Source organism: Mytilus galloprovincialis, chromosome 6 (assembly GCF_965363235.1).
Source record: "Mytilus galloprovincialis chromosome 6, xbMytGall1.hap1.1, whole genome shotgun sequence".
Lineage (NCBI taxonomy): Eukaryota > Metazoa > Mollusca > Bivalvia > Mytilida > Mytilidae > Mytilus > Mytilus galloprovincialis.
In genome coordinates this window covers 31,783,220-31,804,910 of record NC_134843.1, presented here as the reverse complement: position 1 = coordinate 31,804,910, position 21,691 = coordinate 31,783,220, and the positions used below count along the sequence as shown (strand labels likewise).

Below are 21,691 nucleotides of genomic sequence, written 5' to 3'. Positions count from 1 at the left end.
TCTATGTTTTAGCTTTTAACAGTAAATGGTATATGTTTTAGCTTTTAAAAGTAAATGGTTTATGTTTTAGCTTTTAACAGTAAATGGTCTATGCTTTAGCTTTTAACAGTAAATGGTCTATGCTTTAGCTTTAAAGAGTAAATGGTCTATGCTTTAGCTTTAAACAGTAAATGGTCTATGCTTTGGTGTTAAACAGTAAATGGGCTATGCTTTAGCTTTTAACAGTAAATGGTCTATGTTTCAGCTTTTAACAGTAAATGGTCTATGTTTTAGCTTTGAACAGTAAATGGTCTATGCTTTAGCTTTTAACAGTAAATGGTCTATGCTTTAGCTTTTAACAGAAATTGGTCTATGCTTTGGTGTTAAACAGTAAATGGGCTATACTTTAGCTTTTAACAGTAAATGGTCTATGTTTTAGCTTTTAACAGTAAATGGTTTATGTTTTAGCTTTTAACAGCAAATGGTCTATGCTTTAGCTTTAAACAGTAAATGGTCTATGCTTTAGCTTTTAAGAGTAATTGGTCTATGCTTTAGCTTTTAACAGTAAATTGGCACTATGCTTTTGCTTTTAACAGTAAATGGTCTATGCTTTAGCTTTCAACAGTAAATGGTCTATGCTTTATCTTTTAACAGTAAATGGTCTATGCTTTGGTGTTAAACAGTAAATGGGCTATGCTTTAGCTTTTAACAGTAAATTGGCTATGCTTTAGCTTTTAACAGTAAATGGTCTATGCTTTATCTTTCAACAGTAAATGGTCTATGCTTTATCTTTTAACAGTAAATGGACTATGCTTTAGCTTTTAACAGTAAATGGGCTAGGCTTTATCTTTTAATAGAAAAATGGTCTATGCTTTAGCTTTTAACAGTTAATGGACTATGCACTGGCTTTTAACAGTAAATGGGCTATGCTTTAGCTTTTAACAGTAAATTGGCTATGCTTTAGCTTTTAACAGTAAATGGTCTATGCTTTATCTTTCAACAGTAAATGGTCTATGCTTTATCTTTAAGAGTAATTGGTCTATGCTTTAGCTTTTAACAGTAAATTGGCACTATGCTTTTGCTTTTAACAGTAAATGGTCTATGCTTTAGCTTTCAACAGTAAATGGTCTATGCTTTATCTTTTAACAGTAAATGGTCTATGCTTTGGTGTTAAACAGTAAATGGGCTATGCTTTAGCTTTTAACAGTAAATTGGCTATGCTTTAGCTTTTAACAGTAAATGGTCTATGCTTTATCTTTCAACAGTAAATGGTCTATGCTTTATCTTTTAACAGTAAATGGGCTATGCTTTAGCTTTTAACAGTAAATGGGCTATGCTTTATCTTTTAATAGAAAAATGGTCTATGCTTTAGCTTTTAACAGTTAATGGGCTATGCACTGGCTTTTAACAGTAAATGGGCTATGCTTTAGCTTTTAACAGTAAATTGGCTATGCTTTAGCTTTTAACAGTAAATGGTCTATGCTTTATCTTTCAACAGTAAATGGTCTATGCTTTATCTTTTAACAGTAAATGGGCTATGCTTTGGCTTTTTTAAACAGTTAATGATCTATGTTTTGGCATTGTAGTCACCAAACCTGAGCATAATAGGAAAGATAAAAGGGTTGGAGGACATACATGCCTTTCTTTTAACTTTCAAAGATCTAACATCTGTTTTTTCTACTGTTAATGTTATGTGGATCTTGTGAACTGTCAAACATATTATTACATTTAGCTTCAAATAAAAAGAAAATTTTACTTTTATTTATGATGATATATCAGGCACTTAATTATTGGCCTTATAAATCAGTATCAAAAAGCCTTTAAAATTTTGTTTAGTTTTTGTACATATTTAGTAGGTCACAAAGGGAATTTCCATAAGGAAATGACAATTCCTACCTTTTTTCACAAAAGAAACAGATATCTGAGAAATTGCTATGTTCAAGCAGTTTCAGACAAGTATTCAATGGTTCATAAAATGAAATAAACAAGTGAAACTGCGAGCTACTGCTCACTGATGATACCCCCGCCGCAAGTGGATAATATTAATAGTGTAAAAATATGCAAGTGTTCGGTAAACAGGAAGTTGTCGAGTGATGAATCTGAAAACACATCACACGGTATAGCTGACTTTTAAAAATCCTGAAACCAAATTTCAGAAATCCTTGTATTGTAGTTCCTGAGAAAAATGTGACGAAAATTTTCAACTTGGCTATCATGTGTAAAATCATACAAGTGTTCGGTAAACAGGAAGTTGTCGAGTGATGAATCTGAAAACGCATCACACGGTATAGCTGACTTATATAAATCCTGAAACCAAATTTCAGAAATCCTTGTATTGTAGTTCCTGAGAAAAATGTGACGAAAATTTTCAACTTGGCTATCATGTGTAAAATCAGACAAGTGTTCGGTAAACAGGAAGTTGTCAAGTGATGAATCTGAAAACGCATCACACGGTATGGCTGACATATATAAATGTTGATACCAAATTACAGAAAGGGTGGATGTGTAGTTCCTGAGAAAAATGTGACGAAAGTTTCATGGGACGGACTGACTGACGGACTGATGGACGGACTGACGGACTGACGGACGGACGGACGGACGGACAGACAGAGGTAAAACAGTATACCCCCCCTTTTTTAAAGCGGGGGTATAATTATATCTTCTATTCATTTGATTATTATGGCAAACTTCTCATATTCTGTTTCTATTTCCTTTTTTTCATTTATGTTTGTAAAGCTGTAAAAATCACCTAATTCAGGATAAAGTCGTAAATCAGATGATATATAGGTTATTTTTTTGGTAAACATTTTTTTAATGACAATTGGATATTAAACGCTGATCTATTATAGCTGATTTATTATTGGTTTAGTATCACACCTGTTCTTCTAAAAGTTGATGTCAACATATTGTAAATTGAAGTTATGTGGTGACTTCAATGCATCAAAACATCAAATTTAAATATCTCAATCAACATAAGCAAAGTTAATTTAATTCTGACCCTTGTAAACATAAATTGCTTTCCCTATACATAAAAGTGGTCATGAACTTTCCCTTTCAAAACATTCAAAGATTTAAAATTGAAGAATTAAACAAATGTCAACCTTCCTAACAACCCATTTAATAAATTTGTAGCCCGGTGATGATAAATTTGATAGTTCACAACTACTGTATAATATCATGCTGAATATATGTCCGTTGTCCATCGCTATCAACAAATGATGAAGGACAAATATTAAAATGGCCAGTTGTACTGACCAATACTTTTATTTTCTAGAGCATTTCGAGAACTTCCAATTAATAGCTTACAGGTATCAAATATCTCCTGCAAATTAGCTTATTCAATTATTTGAAATGAAACATAACGGTTGGCTGTAATGGTTTATATAACAAATAATCGTCTTTTGACAAGTCAAAACCAAACTGCATCACAGAGAAGACACAGACAGGTCAAAATGTGCAAATAATGACAACCATCTTATACAAGACCCATTATAGACTCAGAGTGGACATTATTGGAAGTTCTATCTACTCCCACTTCTAGCAAGAACATACTTTTTTGTTACAAAATATTACATATGTCATGTTTACATATAAAGGGAATGAGAGAATAGTGTATTAAGCAATGTACAACTAACTACAATATCCTTTTTCAGATGATTATAATGCATGATTTAAGTTGAAACAACTTAATAAAGAAATCAAATTTAGCATCACTCCTTCTCATGTTTCTGGACAAATTTAATAAGGAATAGTTTGAATACCTATCAACTTGAGAAGTTACGTAAACAGGTATGATACTGCACATATTGTATCTTTTAATTAAAAGTCTCTAAAATATTTAAACATGAGAAAATCACTCATCCAAGCATCAAAAATAAATCATTTTACCAATATTTTAATTATCATCTATATGTAAAAGTAAATATATTGAAGGAAAAAAAATACTTATATAATTACATAACACTGAAATAAATGTGTTTTCATTGAAGATAAATCATGCATCGATAGAAAAAAAAATTCAGTTAAAATTTTTCCCACAGTAAGATTTTTATTTACTGTTTTGTTTACTTTTAGAGGTACACCTTATATCATAAAAGGAGAGCCTAAGTGACCTTTTTTATTTATTTATTTTGACTTACAGGTAGATCACCTTTCAGGTTAACAAGATCTAAGGTAAAGATCAAAGATCATGGCACTGCCACTTCAGGAAGCACTTATGTTTGGTAAAAAATATCTTCAAAAATTGTTTGTCCAAATTCAAACATTCTGATGAATAGTTTGAAGTTCGATTTCAAGAACTTCAAATTCTTTAAAATATTTTTTTTGAGTAGAAGAGATAAAAAGATAGTTTTGTATTTTTCTAATCTTTTTAGATATTGTAGGTCTTAGATCTACTTGTAATTGTGCATAAAAGGTGAATGAAATGCAGTATACAATATTTTAAAACGTAGCCCATCTTTTGCCAAAAAATATCACCAAACAAATGCTTCATATACTGGAGACACAACAAAAAACTTATATTTTGTAAAACTTTTTTTTAATTTATAACAATAACAAAACAAAATTTAGGTGCTGCTGGCCAATTTTCAAATTACATTTGTACATAGCTTTTTTCAAACATCATATACCACGCAGATACAAAGTTAAATAGCTAATAATGAACCCCTACATTGAGAAATTTAACAACTTAATAAACTGGTATCTATATTTTGAATCTAAAAACAAACAGATGGACATGCATTGTCAGTCTTTATATAGATATAAGAATCGTACTGTTTGATGATTGACCGAACTATCTTGATAAAATCTTTACTATGAAGGGTATAGGTGTAACAATTGCAGGAGAGGTTTAATGTAATCAGACAATATTTAAAGTCATGGGGGTAGTTCACTACAATACACAGATTACTCATATGTTTAAAGTATGACACATCTTTGAATCATCGTTTAGGTCTACCATGGTCTATAGGTATGCTAGCTTGCAAAAAAGACTATCAAAGTATATATCGTTTTAATTTTATAGGCCTCATATCAATTCATATTTCATGCTAATTTAAAATACATAAGGTATAAAATTTCCATATCCTGTCCTTCTATATAAATTTTTTTTGTGACCAAAATGGGTTTTCCCAGAGCTGTGCCCACTTAAAAACCAGGGTGTAATGCAATATGTTTTTGAATGGTAAATTACCAAATAAACAAAACTTTGTGTCTTTTTTGTCTATTTCCTTGTTAAACATATTAAAGAGACATGCTCTTCCAATTTGGCCTATTTAATTGAATAAAATAAAGACAGTATTTAATTTTTCGGTCAGAGCAATTTAACAAGGGATAAATTTTTAAAGTTGAGACTGATCTAATCTGAATTACTGGTGTATTAATTATGTATTGTTTTATGATATTCAGTTTCGGAATGACAGTTTCTTTTTAACAAACTAGCATTTCATCCTATCTTGAAAATTTTTTGTGTTGATCAAAATATCAAATAAGTGCTGCTGTAAAACTGGTTCTGTATCACAGCAGTGTTTTTTCTAATAGAATAGGAAAGTGGCTTGAAAAAAAACATTTAAAAGCTTTCCATCACTCCTGAAATAGCTTATCTCTACAATTTCTGATATGTACCTTCTCCTTTATATGCAAATGCTGTCTTTACATTTCTATTATTCCTTATGTCTCCTTCACATAACAATGAAAGAATTTTTCATACATCTGATTGATCGAATTTGCTAATCTTTTCAACCTTATTTTTCATCTTCAGTTATCTCCCGTTCATTTAATACAGAATAGCATCAATCCTGAACTCTATACAATTTCCTTACCACTGTGATTTCCTGAAATGTACACCCTTCTTTAGCATCTTTCTCTATTCCTTCATCATCTGCATTAAATGTTTCATCTTCTTCATCAGGATTTATCATCAACTCCAAAAGATGTTCCAAATCTCTTCCCAGATGGCGCTCTTCATTGTCTCCGAGACCAAAATCTAATGCTTGGTATATAACCAGACCAAGGGCTTGTATTGCCTAAAAAATGAATATCAAATTATTGTCTACAAGAATTTTTGAAAGTTTATCATTTTTTATATAATTTCACTTATATATTTCTGCATCTAAGATCTAATCAACATCAAAAATTTAAACCTCAGCATTTTTTACATCTTTTTCAACAATTCAGGATGCCTGTCCTCTTATATGACTGACAGTTCTCATTTTGAGTTGGAACAGTTAAGACATCTGGCATAATTAGATCATTAGATCAGGGAAGGCAACCAGTTGATGTAATGAAGGCAACCAGTTGATGCAATGAGAGTATGCTGGTTACAAATAGATGCCTTGTTCAAAATATTATTACTATAATTCTTCTATAACAATAGTGTAGAATTCAAACTTTTCAATTGCTTTGCAACCAAATACATATATCTGAGATTTAAAATTGAGGATAATTCCAGAGTGTCCCTAATAAGGAAACAGAAGATACTCGTTTATAAATCAAAGAGAAACTGACAACATCATGGCAAACAATGATGCAACATTTACTGGTTATTCCACAATAAAGGTTATTCCACAATAAATAGACACTCAAGAAGTTTTTACTCTGAATAATTAAAATTAACACTTCGCATGTCCTCCAACATTCAAAGACTATAGCATTTACACTCATTCCTGTAGGTAAAAACAATGATTATTGCCATGACCATAAAATTGATAAAATTGAGAATGGAAATGGGGAATGTGCCAAAGAGACAACAACCTGACCATAGAGCAGACAATAGCAGAAGGTCACCAACAGGTCTTCAATGCAACAAGAAATTCTCGCACCCGCAGGCGTCCTTCAGCTGGCCCCTAAACAAATATATACTGGTTCAGTGATAATGAACACCATACTAAACTCCAAATTGTACACAAGAAACTAAAAGTTAAAATAATACAAGACTAACAAAGGCCAGAGGCTCCTGACTCGGGACAGGCGCAAAAATGCAGCGGGGTTAAACATGTTTGTGAGATCTCAACCCTCCCCCTATAACTCTAGCCAATGCAGAAAAGTAAACGCATAACAATACACACATTAAAATTCAGTTCAAGAGAAATCCGAGTCTGATGTCAGAAGATGTAACTAAAGAAAATAAACAAAATGACAATAATACATAAATAACATCAGACTACTAGCAAAAATGAGAATGGAAACAATGACTGTGTCAAAGAGACAACAACACAACCTAAGAACAGCATAGCCAGAAAACATACAAGAAAGCTTATATGACTAAATGTCCACTAGAATTTTGACTGAATGTCATTACTACACTACTGAACCATCTCGAACTCTACTAAAAGAATTTGAAATTTAGTTTTGGCAAAACTTTGACACATGTCATTCAAGATGGCTTCCTTAAATATACAAATGACAGAATTAAATAATAAGAAAATATGTAAGACAAAGTTTATCTCATTCATTTTTAGTAATTATATCCTCAATTCAGTATTTCATTTAAATTATTATAATCCATTCATAACCAAGTTTTAATATGATTACAATATATTCTTCTACAGAATTAGACACTTATTTTCTTTATGAAAATAAATTATCTCTTACAACCAATTCAAAGGGAATTAAAATTATACATAATATATGTATATTACGAACTGGTATTTAAAGAAAAAAAACCTAAACAAATAATTAACATTCATCAAATAGAAATAAATGTCAAAGGTCAGGGTATCTAATACTTTAAATAATGATTGATCACCTTTCATATAATTATAATAAAATGTGTGTTACTGAAACTCTAAATTAAAATGTATCTTGTAGAAAAATCTCAATTTTAATTTGAAACTTTCTTTGAAATTTGAGAGATATAAATGTTTTCGATTAAATATGCCTAGTTGTGTTTAACACGAATTTTGCCAGAGGCCAACCCTTTAATGCATAGTCATCTAATAGCAGTTATCTGTCACCAAGTTCAAATAATGCAAAATTTTATAGTCCATACTGCAATGGACTAAGGATACCACATCAGTCTGGGGAGATTTGTAAAGGGGCATAACTCTAGAACAGTAACCAGGTGCTCCGCAGGGCGCAGCTTTATACGACCGCAGAGGTCGAACCCTGAACAGTTGGGGCAAGTATGGACAAAACATTCAAGCATGATACAGCTCTGAATTTGGATTGTGATCAAATTTTTGACATTACATGGTTTTTTTTTACACAAAACAAATGCCAAGATTTTACAAATCAATTAAAGATTTCTTCTTCAAACTTTTTAAATCTAAAATTAAATAGTTGACACAGCATAGGTTTCTGACACAGAATGAATGTGGTCTAATGAACTTAAAAGGTTTTTTTTGCCTTTGAGCAAATCACTATGCTGTTGAATATTAATCCTCTCAAAAAAATGTTTGAAGAAATTTTCTTTTTATTTATGAAATCTGAAATGAGAAAAATTTAACCCCCCCCCCCCTTTCCCTTTTTCAAAACTGATATCAATTCAAATTTCTAATGGAGTTTGCAACAATAACTACTCATTTAAATACATCATAAAATATTTTAAAAGATGTAAAAAAACTGCTTGTTATCACTGAATGGTAAAGATTATTTAAATTTATCAGTTGGTAGTAAAAAGTGTATATACATTGTATATTGTATATAACAAAGTTTTAAGTTGATTCTGGACAAAGAAAGATAACTCCAATTAAAAAAAATTCTTGCTATTGCACAAATAGGATATTTCTTGCTTACTATTCTGGACAAAGAAAGATAACTCTAATTAAAAAAAAATTTGCTATTTCACAATATTGTGCAATTAGATATTTCTTGCCATTGCACAATACTGTGCAATTGAAAAGACTTGCTATTGCACAATACTTAATATAATAATTTTAGATCCTGATTTGGACCAACTTGAAAACTGGGCCCATAATCAAAAATCTAAGTACATGTTTAGATTCAGCATATCAAAGAGGCCCAAGAATTCAATTTTTGTTAAAATCAAACTTAGTTTAATTTTGGACCCTTTGGACTTTAATGTAGAATTTGAAATTTGAAAACAGGACCAAAAATGAAGAATCTACATACACAGTTAGATTTGGCATATCAAAGAACCCCAAGGATTCAATTTTTGATGAAATCAAACAAAGTTTAATTTTGGACCCTTTGGACCTTAATGTAGACCAATTTGAAAACTGGACCAAAAAAACTTCAATAATCAAGAATCTAAGCACATTTTTAGATTCAACATATCAAAGAACCCAACCGATTCATTTTTTGTCAAAATCAAACTAAGTTTAATTTTGGACCCTTTGGACCTTAATGTAGACCAATTTGAAAACGGGACCAAAAGTTGAGAATCTACATATACAGTTAGATTCGGCATATCAAAGAACCCCAATTGTTCAATTTTGATGAAATCAAACAAAGTTTAATTTTGGACCCTTTGGGCCCCTTTTTCCTAAACTGTTGGGACCAAAACTCCCAAAATCAATACCAACCTTCCTTTTATGGTCATAAGCCTTGTGTTTAAATTTCATAGATTTGTATTTACTTATACTAACATTATAGTGCGAAAACCAAGAAAAATGCTTATTTGGGTCCCTTTTTGGCCCCTAATTCCTAATCTGTTGGGTCCTAAACTCCCAAAATAAATACCAACCTTCCTTTTGTGGTCATAAACATTGTGTTTAAATTTCATAGATTTCCATTTACTTAACCTAAGGTTATTGTGCAAAAACCAAGAAAAATGCTTATTTGGGCCCTTTATTGGCCCCTTATTCCTAAACTATTGAAACCAAAACTCCCAAAATCAATCCCAATCTTTCTTTTGTGGTCATAAACCTTGTGTCAAAATTTCATAGATTTCTATTAACTTAAACTAAAGTTATGGTGCGAAAACCAAGAAAATGCTTATTTGGGCCCTTTTTGGCCCCTTATTCCTAAAATGTTGGGACCAAAACTCCCAAAATCAATACCAACCTTCCTTTTATGGTCATAAACCTTGTGTTAAAATTTCATAGATTTCTATTCACTTTTACTAAAGTTAGAGTGCGAAAACTAAAAGTATTCGGACGCCGGACGACGACGACGACGACGACGACGACGACGACGACGACGCAGACGCCAACGTGATAGCAATATACGACGAAATTTTTTCAAAATTTGCGGTCGTATAAAAATGACATCACCCAAATTCAGACTAGATCTTTCTTTTTTTAATAATAAGAATTGTGTATAAGTCACACAATATTTGGTTAAGGCAAACTAAATCTAGTGAACGGAAACCAATTTCAAGACGTACATATGTACAGACAGACAATGATAACACTTAATGCTCCCTCCACTGTGCAAGGTCTATTATAATAAGTCTTAGACAGCTGTTTAATACTAGTATACTAAGTTTGGATCATTGTTGGGCCAGGGATAAGCTTAAAATTAACCACTAGAAACAGTCAGCAGTTTAGAGTTATATACATGCAGAACATCCAGACTTGAAGCTCCCGAATAGAGGAAAATATTGATTTATAAAAAATCTTTATAACATGAATTATGCAACATAAATATTCATATATACAACATTATGTCGTAAACAAATAATGGGACTTGTCAATAATACTAAACATATATATTACAAACACAACCATATTTGACTTTAAGAATTGTGTTAATAGTTTATGGCCCATTTATATGTGCTGTACTGTGTCAAGGTACTTTTATCAACACCTTTATACCTACTTAAAAACAAAAGAAAATACAAAAGTAACCCTCCAAATAAGTCAAAATGTCGTGCTGAGTTATTTTTCAACTAAATCATTCAAACTCAATCTGCAAAACAAATAAGAATTTTCTATATAAAGGTATGTTTTAACTGTAAATCATGTTGAAAAAGGTTTTAAAAGCTCTTCATATTTCAGTCATTAAATGTTTTTAATACTTATTCAACACTTCAGAGAAGTAATAAAGGTGTTGGTTTTCCAAGGTGAAGAAAATACAAAAGTTCAGGTCAGCTTTACCACTGATCTCAGAGTTATGCATTTTCTCATGTCTCTTAGGCAAATAGTGCAATAATAAACTTTAGGACACCAGCATAAAACAGCTTCCATCATACTGTAACCGGGGCCCTCCCCATCATACTGTAACAATCTTATTTTCACAAGCAATTTTTTCAATGACTTTTGGCCATGAAGTCGGCTAGATAAGGTTAAGGTGAGTCCTTAATGTGAAAAAAATATCACAAAATATAAGTTGGTTTACAGTACCTTTGACATGCAGTAATATGGTTTTATATACATGTATGTGTTCTCCACAGGACCTTTTATCATCATGGTAATGTGATGCTATATTTCTTAAATTATGTGATGCTATTTGAATTGATTTTCTTATAGATTGCGTTTTAGATGTATGCTATATTTGTTTTAAATAAGATTCTATTTCAAATTTCCTAGTTTACTATATAGGATGCTATATGAAATATCTGGGGAGAACACTGTCAGATTTTATATAATAAACAACTCTAAGCTATGGGTTTACTTCACCATTACAGATTCCCAGCCTTAAATTTGTTAATATGTATACAATGCATTTGGCCACATTTCATAAAACATGCATAGTAAGTTAGTAACAGTTACATATCAGATAACTCTCTTTCTTTCTACACTTTGAATATCACATTAAAAGATGCAAATGCATGATGTATGAAGACAAAAGCTTCAAAGAAGATTCTTTATCACCCACAAAAATGGACCTTACTAATGAATTTCTATGTTATCCTTAAACAGGAAATGGTCTATCAACAATAGCCCTACCCAAATCTCTTTAATAAATCTTTGAATTTCTTGTGTGAATAAAGAGGTATTTTTTTTAATGTAAGTGAATATAAACATTTTAACTTTTAAATCAGCATTTCAATCGGATTTTTACTACATCAATGAATCTGAGGAATTTGAAGGTACAAGTCAAATTCATTTTAAATGGTTCATCATTAATTTCCCTATATGAAATTTCAATTTATCAAGGCTGTTAGGGTACAACACTTATCAAATCAGAGTGGGTCTAATACAGTCACGAAACATTGCCGTTTTTAATTAATTGTAAAAATATGGATTACAAATAAATTAAATTTATCCAGCAACAATTCTTTTCTTTCTATGACCCTGGACATATCAAATGCCATAAAAAAAAAAATTCCATTGTTGAGTAAAAAAAACATGAAACTGATCCCCAGAAGTCAGTACCGGTACATGTATCCAGAATTGAGAGCATATATTGACTAAAAGTTCAGGATCAAAACAAAGTATACATAAGGCATACAGGAGACAGTATCTAACTACATGTAGATAACAACTACAAATGTAAGCTAATTTGCTACATTCAAAAGTTCTTTCTCTATAATTGTAGAAACTAAGAAATATCAATATCATGTTAATCTGATGGATTCATGTTTTCAGTTTTGATGAAATATTCATCTAAACTTTAAATACATGAGTGTAATAGCTCATTACTTTATATAAATCTAATCGAAATCTCTTCTGTCACACACATGCCAAAATTTTATCAGAAAGTTCATCTGAAATACAATGTACTTCACTAAATTCCAAATAAAACCATTTATAATACACAATGTATTTGAAAGTCACACAGGAAAAACGATAGACATGTAGAGATCAACAAGAAATAATCTGCTTGTGGCACCTGTAACGAATCTTTAGAATTCGCCAATTGCACACAATAAGTTATAATTAGTTATAACTGGATCAGGATAATCTTATTAAGGTCCAAGAACGTTACTTAGTCATAGAGCAAGGAGATAATCCTAATCCTTACTACGCCAAGTACACAGTCTAAACTATGAATAACTAAAATTGATAATATTAGCCCTATTTTCATTCTTTGATTTATTGAACCATTACAATACATGGTATTTTTGTTTATTATCTTCAATAAAACAAACTAGAAAAAGATACCAAGGCCAAATAAAAATATACGTGTGGTTCCAGTAACCCTACTGTCCCTACTTTTTCGGCTTAAAAATAGCCTACCCTAAAGATTTTATTGTCATATTTCATAATTTTCATTAAACACTGTTAAAGTCAGAATGTTGCTCCCATAGACTCAATGTAAAGAAAAAACATGAAATAAAAAAAATCCCTACCTACCTACCCTAACTTTTTTTCAGATGTAACTGGAACCACACATACTTTTTTATTTGGCCCAAGTGTCCAATCCAAATCATTTGTTAAAAAGAACAGACACCAACCTCAAAAAAACAAAAAAAAGATGAAAAGACAGATTCCATACACCATTACACAGGGGACTTGAATCCCTAAAGTCAAGGGTGAACTCAGGTTTTCTTGAAGGGGCATTACCTATGATATTAATCATAAAAACTTCAATCCAACTTTTCAGTCAGAGCAGATTTATATGTATATATATATATATCCCTGTTCTTAGCAACTACTTACATCATTTTCTGTGACTATTTTTATATCTTTTCCTGTTACTGAATTCTTCCTTTTTACTGAAAATAAAAGTAGAAATAATGTCATTACATTGTCCACATCAGATTGTCCAAAGACAGCATGTCATGTAAGAAATATACCTAGTAAATGTGGTACAATCTGTAGTTTTTTTTAAGTAGTGTTTTGTGGAATGTTGTAGTTTTCTGTGTAGTGTTTTTTGGAATGTTGTGTTTTCTGTGTAGTGTTTTGTGGATTGTTGTAGTTCTTGGTTTAGTGTTTTGTGGACTGATGTAGTTTTCTGTGCTGAGTTTTGTGGACCATTGTAGTTTTCTGTGTTAAGTTTTGTTGACTGTTGTAGTTTTCTGTGTTAAGTTTTGTGGACTGTTGTAGTTTTCTGTGTTAAGTTTTGTTGACTGTTGTAGTTTTCTGTGTTAAGTTTTGTGGACTGATGTGGTTTTCTGAGTAGTGTTTTGTTGACTGTTGTAGTTTTCTGAGTAGTGTTTTGTGAACTGTTGTAGTTTTCAGTGTAGTGTTTTGTGGAATGTTTTGTGGACTGTTGTAGTTTTCTGTGTGGTGTTTTGTGGACTGTTGTAGTTTTCTGTGTAGTGTTTTGTGGACTGTTGTACTTTTCAGTGTAGTGTTTTGTGAACTGTTGTAATTTTCAGTGTAGTGTTTTGTGAACTGTTGTAATTTTCTGTGTAGCATTTTGTTGACTGATGTAGTTTTCTGAGTAGTGTTTTGTTGACTGTTGTAGTTTTCTGTGTAGCATTTTGTTGACTGTTGTAGTTTTCTGAGTAGTGTTTTGTGGACTGATGTAGTTTTCTGAGTAGTGTTTTGTTGACTGTTGTAGTTTTCTGAGTAGTGTTTTGTTGACTGTTGTAGTTTTCTGTGTAGCATTTTGTTGACTGTTGTAGTTTTCTGAGTAGTGTTTTGTGGACTGATGTAGTTTTCTGAGTAGTGTTTTGTTGACTGGTGTAGTTTTCTGAGTAGTGTTTTGTTGACTGTTGTAGTTTTCTGAGTAGTGTTTTGTGGACTGTTGTAGTTTTCTGTGTAGCATTTTGTTGACTGTTGTAGTTTTCTGAGTAGTGTTTTGTGGACTGTTGTAGTTTTCTGTGTAGTGTTTTGTGGACTGATGCAGTTTTCTGAGTAGTGTTTTGTAGACTGTTGTAGTTTTCTGAGTAGTGTTTTGTGGACTGTTGTAGTTTTCTGAGTAGTGTTTTGTTGACTGATGTAGTTTTCTGAGTAGTGTTTTGTTGACTGTTGTAGTTTTCTGAGTAGTGTTTTGTTGACTGATGTAGTTTTCTGAGTAGTGTTTTGTTGACTGGTGTTGTGCTGTTTGTTTTAATAGTTTTTTGGCTATCCATTGTAATCTATTTTTCTTCAACATGATTTTAGTTGCAGTCAATAACGTCATGGAAAAAAATTGAAAAAATTACCAAGACATGTATACAACAGTGTAAAAAGGACAATATAAAATCTAGAAAGCCCAGAATTTGGCGGATTCTGCATAAAAAGGAAAAATTAATTCCCATCACTTCTTTTTGATTATCAAATGTGTAAGTTAAATCAGCTGTGTTCGATCCATAACTTTGGTAGACTATAGCTAATTCAATCTAAACTGTAGACAAATTAAATTAATGTTTCTGACACTTCTTTTGAAGTAATCCCCATCAAAATCTTCACATAAACTGTATTCCTGCTGATATTATTAATATATCTATATTTCAATATTGACATGCAGACAAAATTCAATATGAAAACTTATTAGTTTTAATATTTAAAATTCTTTCCATATACAACGATCAGGCAAACAACTACTGAACTAAAAGGTAAATATAAGTATACAACCTATCTCACAACCTCTGACATATACCTGAGGGTGTAAAAAAGACTATTTTAGAAATCCAGAATTAGTTATGGAGATCAAACATATTGCATGTTACACTTAAAAATTCAATATCTGTATATATCTCAACTTTGTCCACTGACAGGGTAGACTGAAAAAAGTGGAGGGTGACAACTATTTCCTATAACGGTTTCTAGCTACCTAATTAATTACATTAACTCTTTAGTTTACGAATGTTTCTATAGGACTATATAGTCTCTTTTGATGGCCAACAAACTTACAGCAACCACCCTCTGAAAATAAAGATAAAATATCAGAAAGGTTCATTTGTTAAAATGCCTGATTGGAATGTGTTTAATCTAAAACTTAAAATGTTGGTCTAAATCCACTTTTTGAACTATAATCTATAAGTATCTTTGAGTATCTTGTATTATCTGTGTTTTTTTATAAAGTATCTTAGAGTTTCATGAATGTGGGTCAAAGTTAACTCAAGGAAGTGTTCAAAAACATTTTTTTAGATCTAGGGGCTTTATATCATTGACTTTTACCTTATGACACAACATCAACAAGGTGTCTTGGTGGCATTCTTCTGTTATAATGTAAATTAACTGTTCCAAATTTTGAAATTGAAAATGTAACAAAATGTGTCAAGACAAATGGTCAAAATTATACAAAAAGAGGGTCTCCCTTAAAATGTTCAGTTGTCAGCTGAAATTTCTGACCAGATCTGACAACTGCACTTAATAGTTGCAACAAAATATTTTATGCATGAGGTAATGAAGCTAAACCTTAAAGAACAATCAGAATATTGGAACAATACCAAGTTTTACTACAATACCACGAAGATGACACATCTAGCTGTGTTCTGTTATAATCATTTTTCTTATGAATGAATGAAATTACACACCAACGCACCATTGAGATTGACAAATTGCTACAATTATTGCAGTTTGTCTATAAGGAGTCAAAAATATATATCAAATTAACATTTAATGCATACATACAGATAATTGCTTATTTGGTGTTTCTTATTACATACTTGACAAGTGACAATTAGTTATCTTGCAGCTATGCTATTGGGTTCAACTGAATATATGTTTTATACACTCAGTACATCTAATTGTAGCTGCTGAACAGTCATGATTCTTGATTGCTTTTTATGTGTACAAGTATGTGTACCACACTTCACGAAGGAGATATGTTTCTATTACATACTGTAAACCAACTTATAATTGCGAGTGATTTATTTTCGCGACTTTTGCGAGTAAAAAAATACCTCGAAAATTAATCATCGTGAATATGTAAAACTAGGATCTTTTACGAAGAGTAAACATGAAAATCACGAAATTAAATAGCCGTGAAGTGGACTAATAAGGGTCAAACGCGAAATAAAGTATCTGCGAAAATAAGTTGGTTTACAGTAGTTGGTACCATAAAACCAATGTACAATGTACCTCTGAAAAGGGCCTGTAAACAAGGTATGAGTATCACATTCACAGTCAATCCGATTGTCTTATGATAATTGTTGAATGTGATTATGAAATTCCAGAATATTTGCTACTGGACAATTAGCAATCAATCAAAACCAAACAAACTGCATGAGCACCATTTCTATCGTTATACAGTTGTACAAGGCAATTCTTTATGATCAAAATTTGACAAAAATATATAAAATATTTTGATTCAAATAGTCATGACTGTTATGTTCTATGTTAATATCAATGCAAAAGTATATTAAATTTATAATATGACATTTTCAATTTCATATCATTTATAAACTTAGGGGAAGATGTCATAGTATGTGCTATACTAGAATCTACATATAAAGCAAATATTAAAAAAAAGTGAATTGAAAAGTTGGTAAATAAAAATTACAACTTCTAAAAATCAATATAAAGTAAAGTATACCAACATTTTAATTTCTATTCACAAAGAATTTCAATTATGTTTACAAATATAATACATCTCATATTTATTTTATCGGTAAAGTCTCCGAACTTTTAATCTTAAGCCAGGATAAGTTGATATACTGCCAAATTGGTGTTTTAAAAAATTCTTTAATTGTCATTAATTTATAAAGTTATATTTTAGTCAAACATTCCAACATTATACATACAGCCCACATAAAAATTTTAGACATTTTTTAAAACCATTCTATTTAATCAGTCTGTCGAGTATAACAAGGTTGTATTGGATGGGAATCACGAAATACCATGGATGTTAGGACAATACCATTATTTAAATAATTTATCTTTTACATGTCTGATGTGAAGTACAAATATACTTAGTGTCTACATGTATTTACATTTGATAACTGTCCAGGAAGTTTTTGTTCACCAAAATATGATTAGTTTAACTTTGAGTGAAAGGTGCTTATTACGAATACCGGGTAGCTACTTTTCTAAAAAGTAAGGGTTAGGGACATCATTTATATTAAGATAGGAAGTAAAAATAAGCACTCTCCTGAAGCAAAATAACCGTCTTTCAATAAATCGACTTATGTTAAACACCCATTGGAAAATCTTAAATCGCATTAGTTGATTGCTTGAATAGTGTTTAATGCCACTTTCAAAACTACTGTTCAATTCTTGGCAGCCAGTTCTTATTGGTGGATTGATTGATTGATTGAATGTGGGTGTTTAAACACCACTTTTCAGCGTCACTTCGTGGCTTTCAGTTTTTATTGGTGTAGGAAGCTGGAGTGCTTATACAGAACCACTGACATTTGCTAGGAAAACTGAAATTATCAAAAACTACTTTGACCAAAAACTAACCTGCTGACTCGCACTATCATTTTTTATGTTCAGTGGACCGTGAGATTGGGGTCAAAACTCTAATTTGGCATTAAAATTAGAAAGATCATATCATAGGGAACATGTCTACTAAGTTTCAAGTTGATCTGACTTCAACTTCATCAAAAACTACCTTGACCAAAAACTTTAACCTGAAAGGGGAAAGACAGACAAACAAACAGACCAAAAAACATAATGCTTTAGTTTAGGTGGGGTATAAAAATTGGGAAGAAAAAAATCTTCTTTCAAATTACAAGAAAATTGAAAATCTTCCAAATCGTTAAATTGGGTATTTATTTTTCAAAACATAATACAGAGAATGCCTTCCAGATTTGAAGCAGTCACTGCTATACATGTATTCAATCTTCGATTACCCAACTAATTACATTTAAGTAGATTAAACAACAATCTCTTTACATAAAACTGTCAACCCTATCTGACATGAAACGCTGACATTTTCTATAGCATGTGTGTTGTCAAACTTCATGTTTACATTACTTGGTTGCTCGCCAAAAACTTATTACAAGAAGACCCAGCTCTTCAGTCCTTTTGATGTAATACATTTTTTTTTTAAATTTTAATATTTGCACCTTTTCTTACAATTGAAAACCTAAAGCCAAAAGATTTTTAGTGTTGTTTCAATTTTATTTTTTTGTTTGAACAGTTTAAGAAACCAAACCAAATAAATCATTTAAAACTTACTTTTTCCAGGTATGAACCACTTAAATTCCTATTTAATTTATTATATATTTTCATAAACAAAATCTACAATAAGAGGTCTTGACACATTGCATGCATTTCATAAGATGAATTTTCAACATCATAGAGTTGAATTGTTGCCACTTTTAGAAGTACAATAGGGATAAAAGACAAGCTTTTCAAATTAAAGTGGCAGTCTTCCAAGGAACCTGCAGTTGCCAAATAACATATTGAATGACAGCAAAGTCTGTGTTTTTCACAAGGAAACCTGAATTACATAGTTGGAAGCATTAAAATCTAAAGAGGACCAAACTAAAACAATCAAAAACCATCTAGGGTTTAGTTTGTCTATATGGTAGTTAATAGTTAATTTACAGTTTAAAAATTAAGTATATATGGTAGTTAATACAACTCGTCTAAACATCAACCCAACAATGTTAGATCTGTAAATTTGCTTTCGCCAAGTTTTGGTTCTTCCCTGGTTGGGATTCAAACCCATGCTACTAAGATATCGTGACACCAAATCACCTGCACTGTAAACGGTGCGCAAGACCACACGACAACCTGGGCTTTATAAAAATTAAGCTTTCGGTGGCCAGGTGTTACCTTTCCACGTCTGTTTTAATCTAGCGTCGTACAACAGTACATGATATATAAGGCATGAAGATGTTATTTTTACAGATCAGTTAAATTATCTATAGTAAAATAAAGGATCCTACAACTTAATGTAAAATACAGTCACAGAAATGTATACATATATACTTAATTCTTAAACTGTAAAGGGGGGATGTTCCAACTACATTTGTACATGTCCCCATTCAATTGCATTGATCATCCCAAAAAAGGGGGTTCCAACCCCCGGAACACCCCCCCCCCCCCCCACATCACTGAAATTTATGATAACAAAATAACAATAAAAACTTTCATTTACATCAGCAGATTAAAAACTGGTTTATTTCAAAGGCCATATTTGGCACACACAAAAAAAGAATTGTAATTTGGGAATTAAACATCTGACACCAAATGTTGCATACTGAAATATATCTTCAGGAAAAAAAAATTATTTCTGTTATTCATTATAACAACACTTATTGAAAACCTGTGATTTGATTTGCTAAAGGGACTTTATTAAACACTGATGTTACCATAAAATCTGTCAATTTATTTATATATATATATATATATTTTATCTAAATTTTATTGTATTGAACGAAAACAGTTTTCATATAATAATAAGGAGGTGTGGTTTGAATGCAAATCTATCACCAGAGACCAAATGAAGTGGGAAATAAGCAACTGTATGTCACTGGAAGTCCTTGAACAATGAGCAAACCCCATAACACATATAAAGTCAGCAAAAATCCTGTCAAATTGACAGATATAAAATAATGAAGATAAGGCCACACCAATTTGATTCCTTGTTCGACGGACCCGCCCGCACCTATTTTTTTCAAAACAGAATTTTTTTATTTTTTTTATGTTCCCGCTTCCCGCATCCGGAAATGTAATCATGTCCATTTCCCGCACCGTTTTTTTTGTAAATATTATAAAAAGATATCAACATTTGTTTTTAAAATCACAGTCTAAACCTGTATATAACGATTTTAAACATAAAAGCACCCCACCACACTTTGTAAATATCTGTGAGAATATTTGTTTCAGCATGAAACCTATTTATCCAAAGCGGGAGTGCTCCGGTATAAATTTAAAGAACAAAAAATTGGTTACTTTCCCCCTTACTTATATTCCCTATCGAAAAAATGTTCGTTGTGTTAGAATAAAGTACAAAGAACTTCTGAAAGATTTGCCTTCAACTGCAATTATATTGTATGCTGGCAAAACAAAACTATCCATAGCCGCTGCATGTTTATGCACCTGTCCTGATTGATTGAGGGGCCTGTCGTTCAGCAGTTATCGTTTGTTGATGTTGTTCATTTGTATTTTCCCGTTTGGATATACATGATATATAAATTAGATCGTTGGTTTTCCTGTTCGAATTGTGTACGCTAATAATTTTGGGGTCCTGTATAGCCTGCTGTTTGGTCTGTATCAAAGCCCTGTGTAAAAGGCCGTATTTTGACCTGTGTTTGTTATTATCAGGTTGAGAACAATCATCCCTCAGATAAGGGGTCATTTTACTGATGTAGAAAAGAAAATAGAAATACCAAGGATTTGTATAGTTCTTCTATACAAAACCTTTGAAAACTTAGAATTTTGAACTCATAAAGAGGAGAGTTACATCATATTTTAAACAACTTTTTCTAAAAGAGGGGTCCACTTATTTTGAATAATATTAAACTGTTAAAGTAAATGTGTTAACATGGTTAAAGTCCAGGAATATTACAAAATTCTTGGACATGTTTTGACCATTTAATACCAGATAGATATATAGTTCTCTGAGAAAATATGAGCCCTTTTGTACAAACAAATATATTATAACTTATATTGATCCCTCATAAAACATGTAAAAGGGATATTTATAACATTAAGGGGTTGTCCCCAAACTGATTATGACTTGGATGGAGAATTGTCTCATTGTCAGTCACACATACATAGACCAGATTTAATTATTTCTTGGTGAACAGGGAAAAAATACTTCAGAAATTAAAGAAATTTGTCAAAGTACAAGTGATAAATCAAGCTTTAATATTGTCAAAACCTACTATTTTATGTTTACAAAAAAAAAATTATAATCGCTCGCCTTTACTTTTCAAGCTTCGCCTCAAAAATTTGCAAATTAAATATTTTTTTATTAAAATTTTCAAATCGCTCGCTCGCCCCAAATTTTGGAGTCCAAAAATCCGTAGAACAAGAAATTAAATTGGTGTGGCCTAATTTCAACATGAACAATGAATCAGCAACTATCTTTTTTAATTCTGAACCATTTAAAGGACTTCAAAATATACAGAGAGATATCACTACCTTATTTTTTA

The 21,691-nt window shown here is 31.3% G+C and overlaps 1 protein-coding gene across 4 annotated transcripts in view; it reads right to left on the bottom strand.

Annotated features, from left to right (window-relative positions):
* Window positions 1–21,691, bottom strand: part of LOC143079374 (protein spire homolog 1-like) — a 74,704-nt gene that overhangs the window by 45,105 nt on the left and 7,908 nt on the right. For all 4 annotated transcript variants that reach the window (XM_076254656.1, XM_076254657.1, XM_076254658.1 and 1 more), the window contains exons 2-3: window positions 13,425–13,480; window positions 5,799–6,002 (exon numbers count right to left, since the gene is read on the bottom strand). In XM_076254656.1, the coding sequence (XP_076110771.1) occupies window positions 5,799–6,002; window positions 13,425–13,480 (260 nt within the window). The remainder of the gene's footprint in view (window positions 1–5,798; window positions 6,003–13,424; window positions 13,481–21,691) is intronic.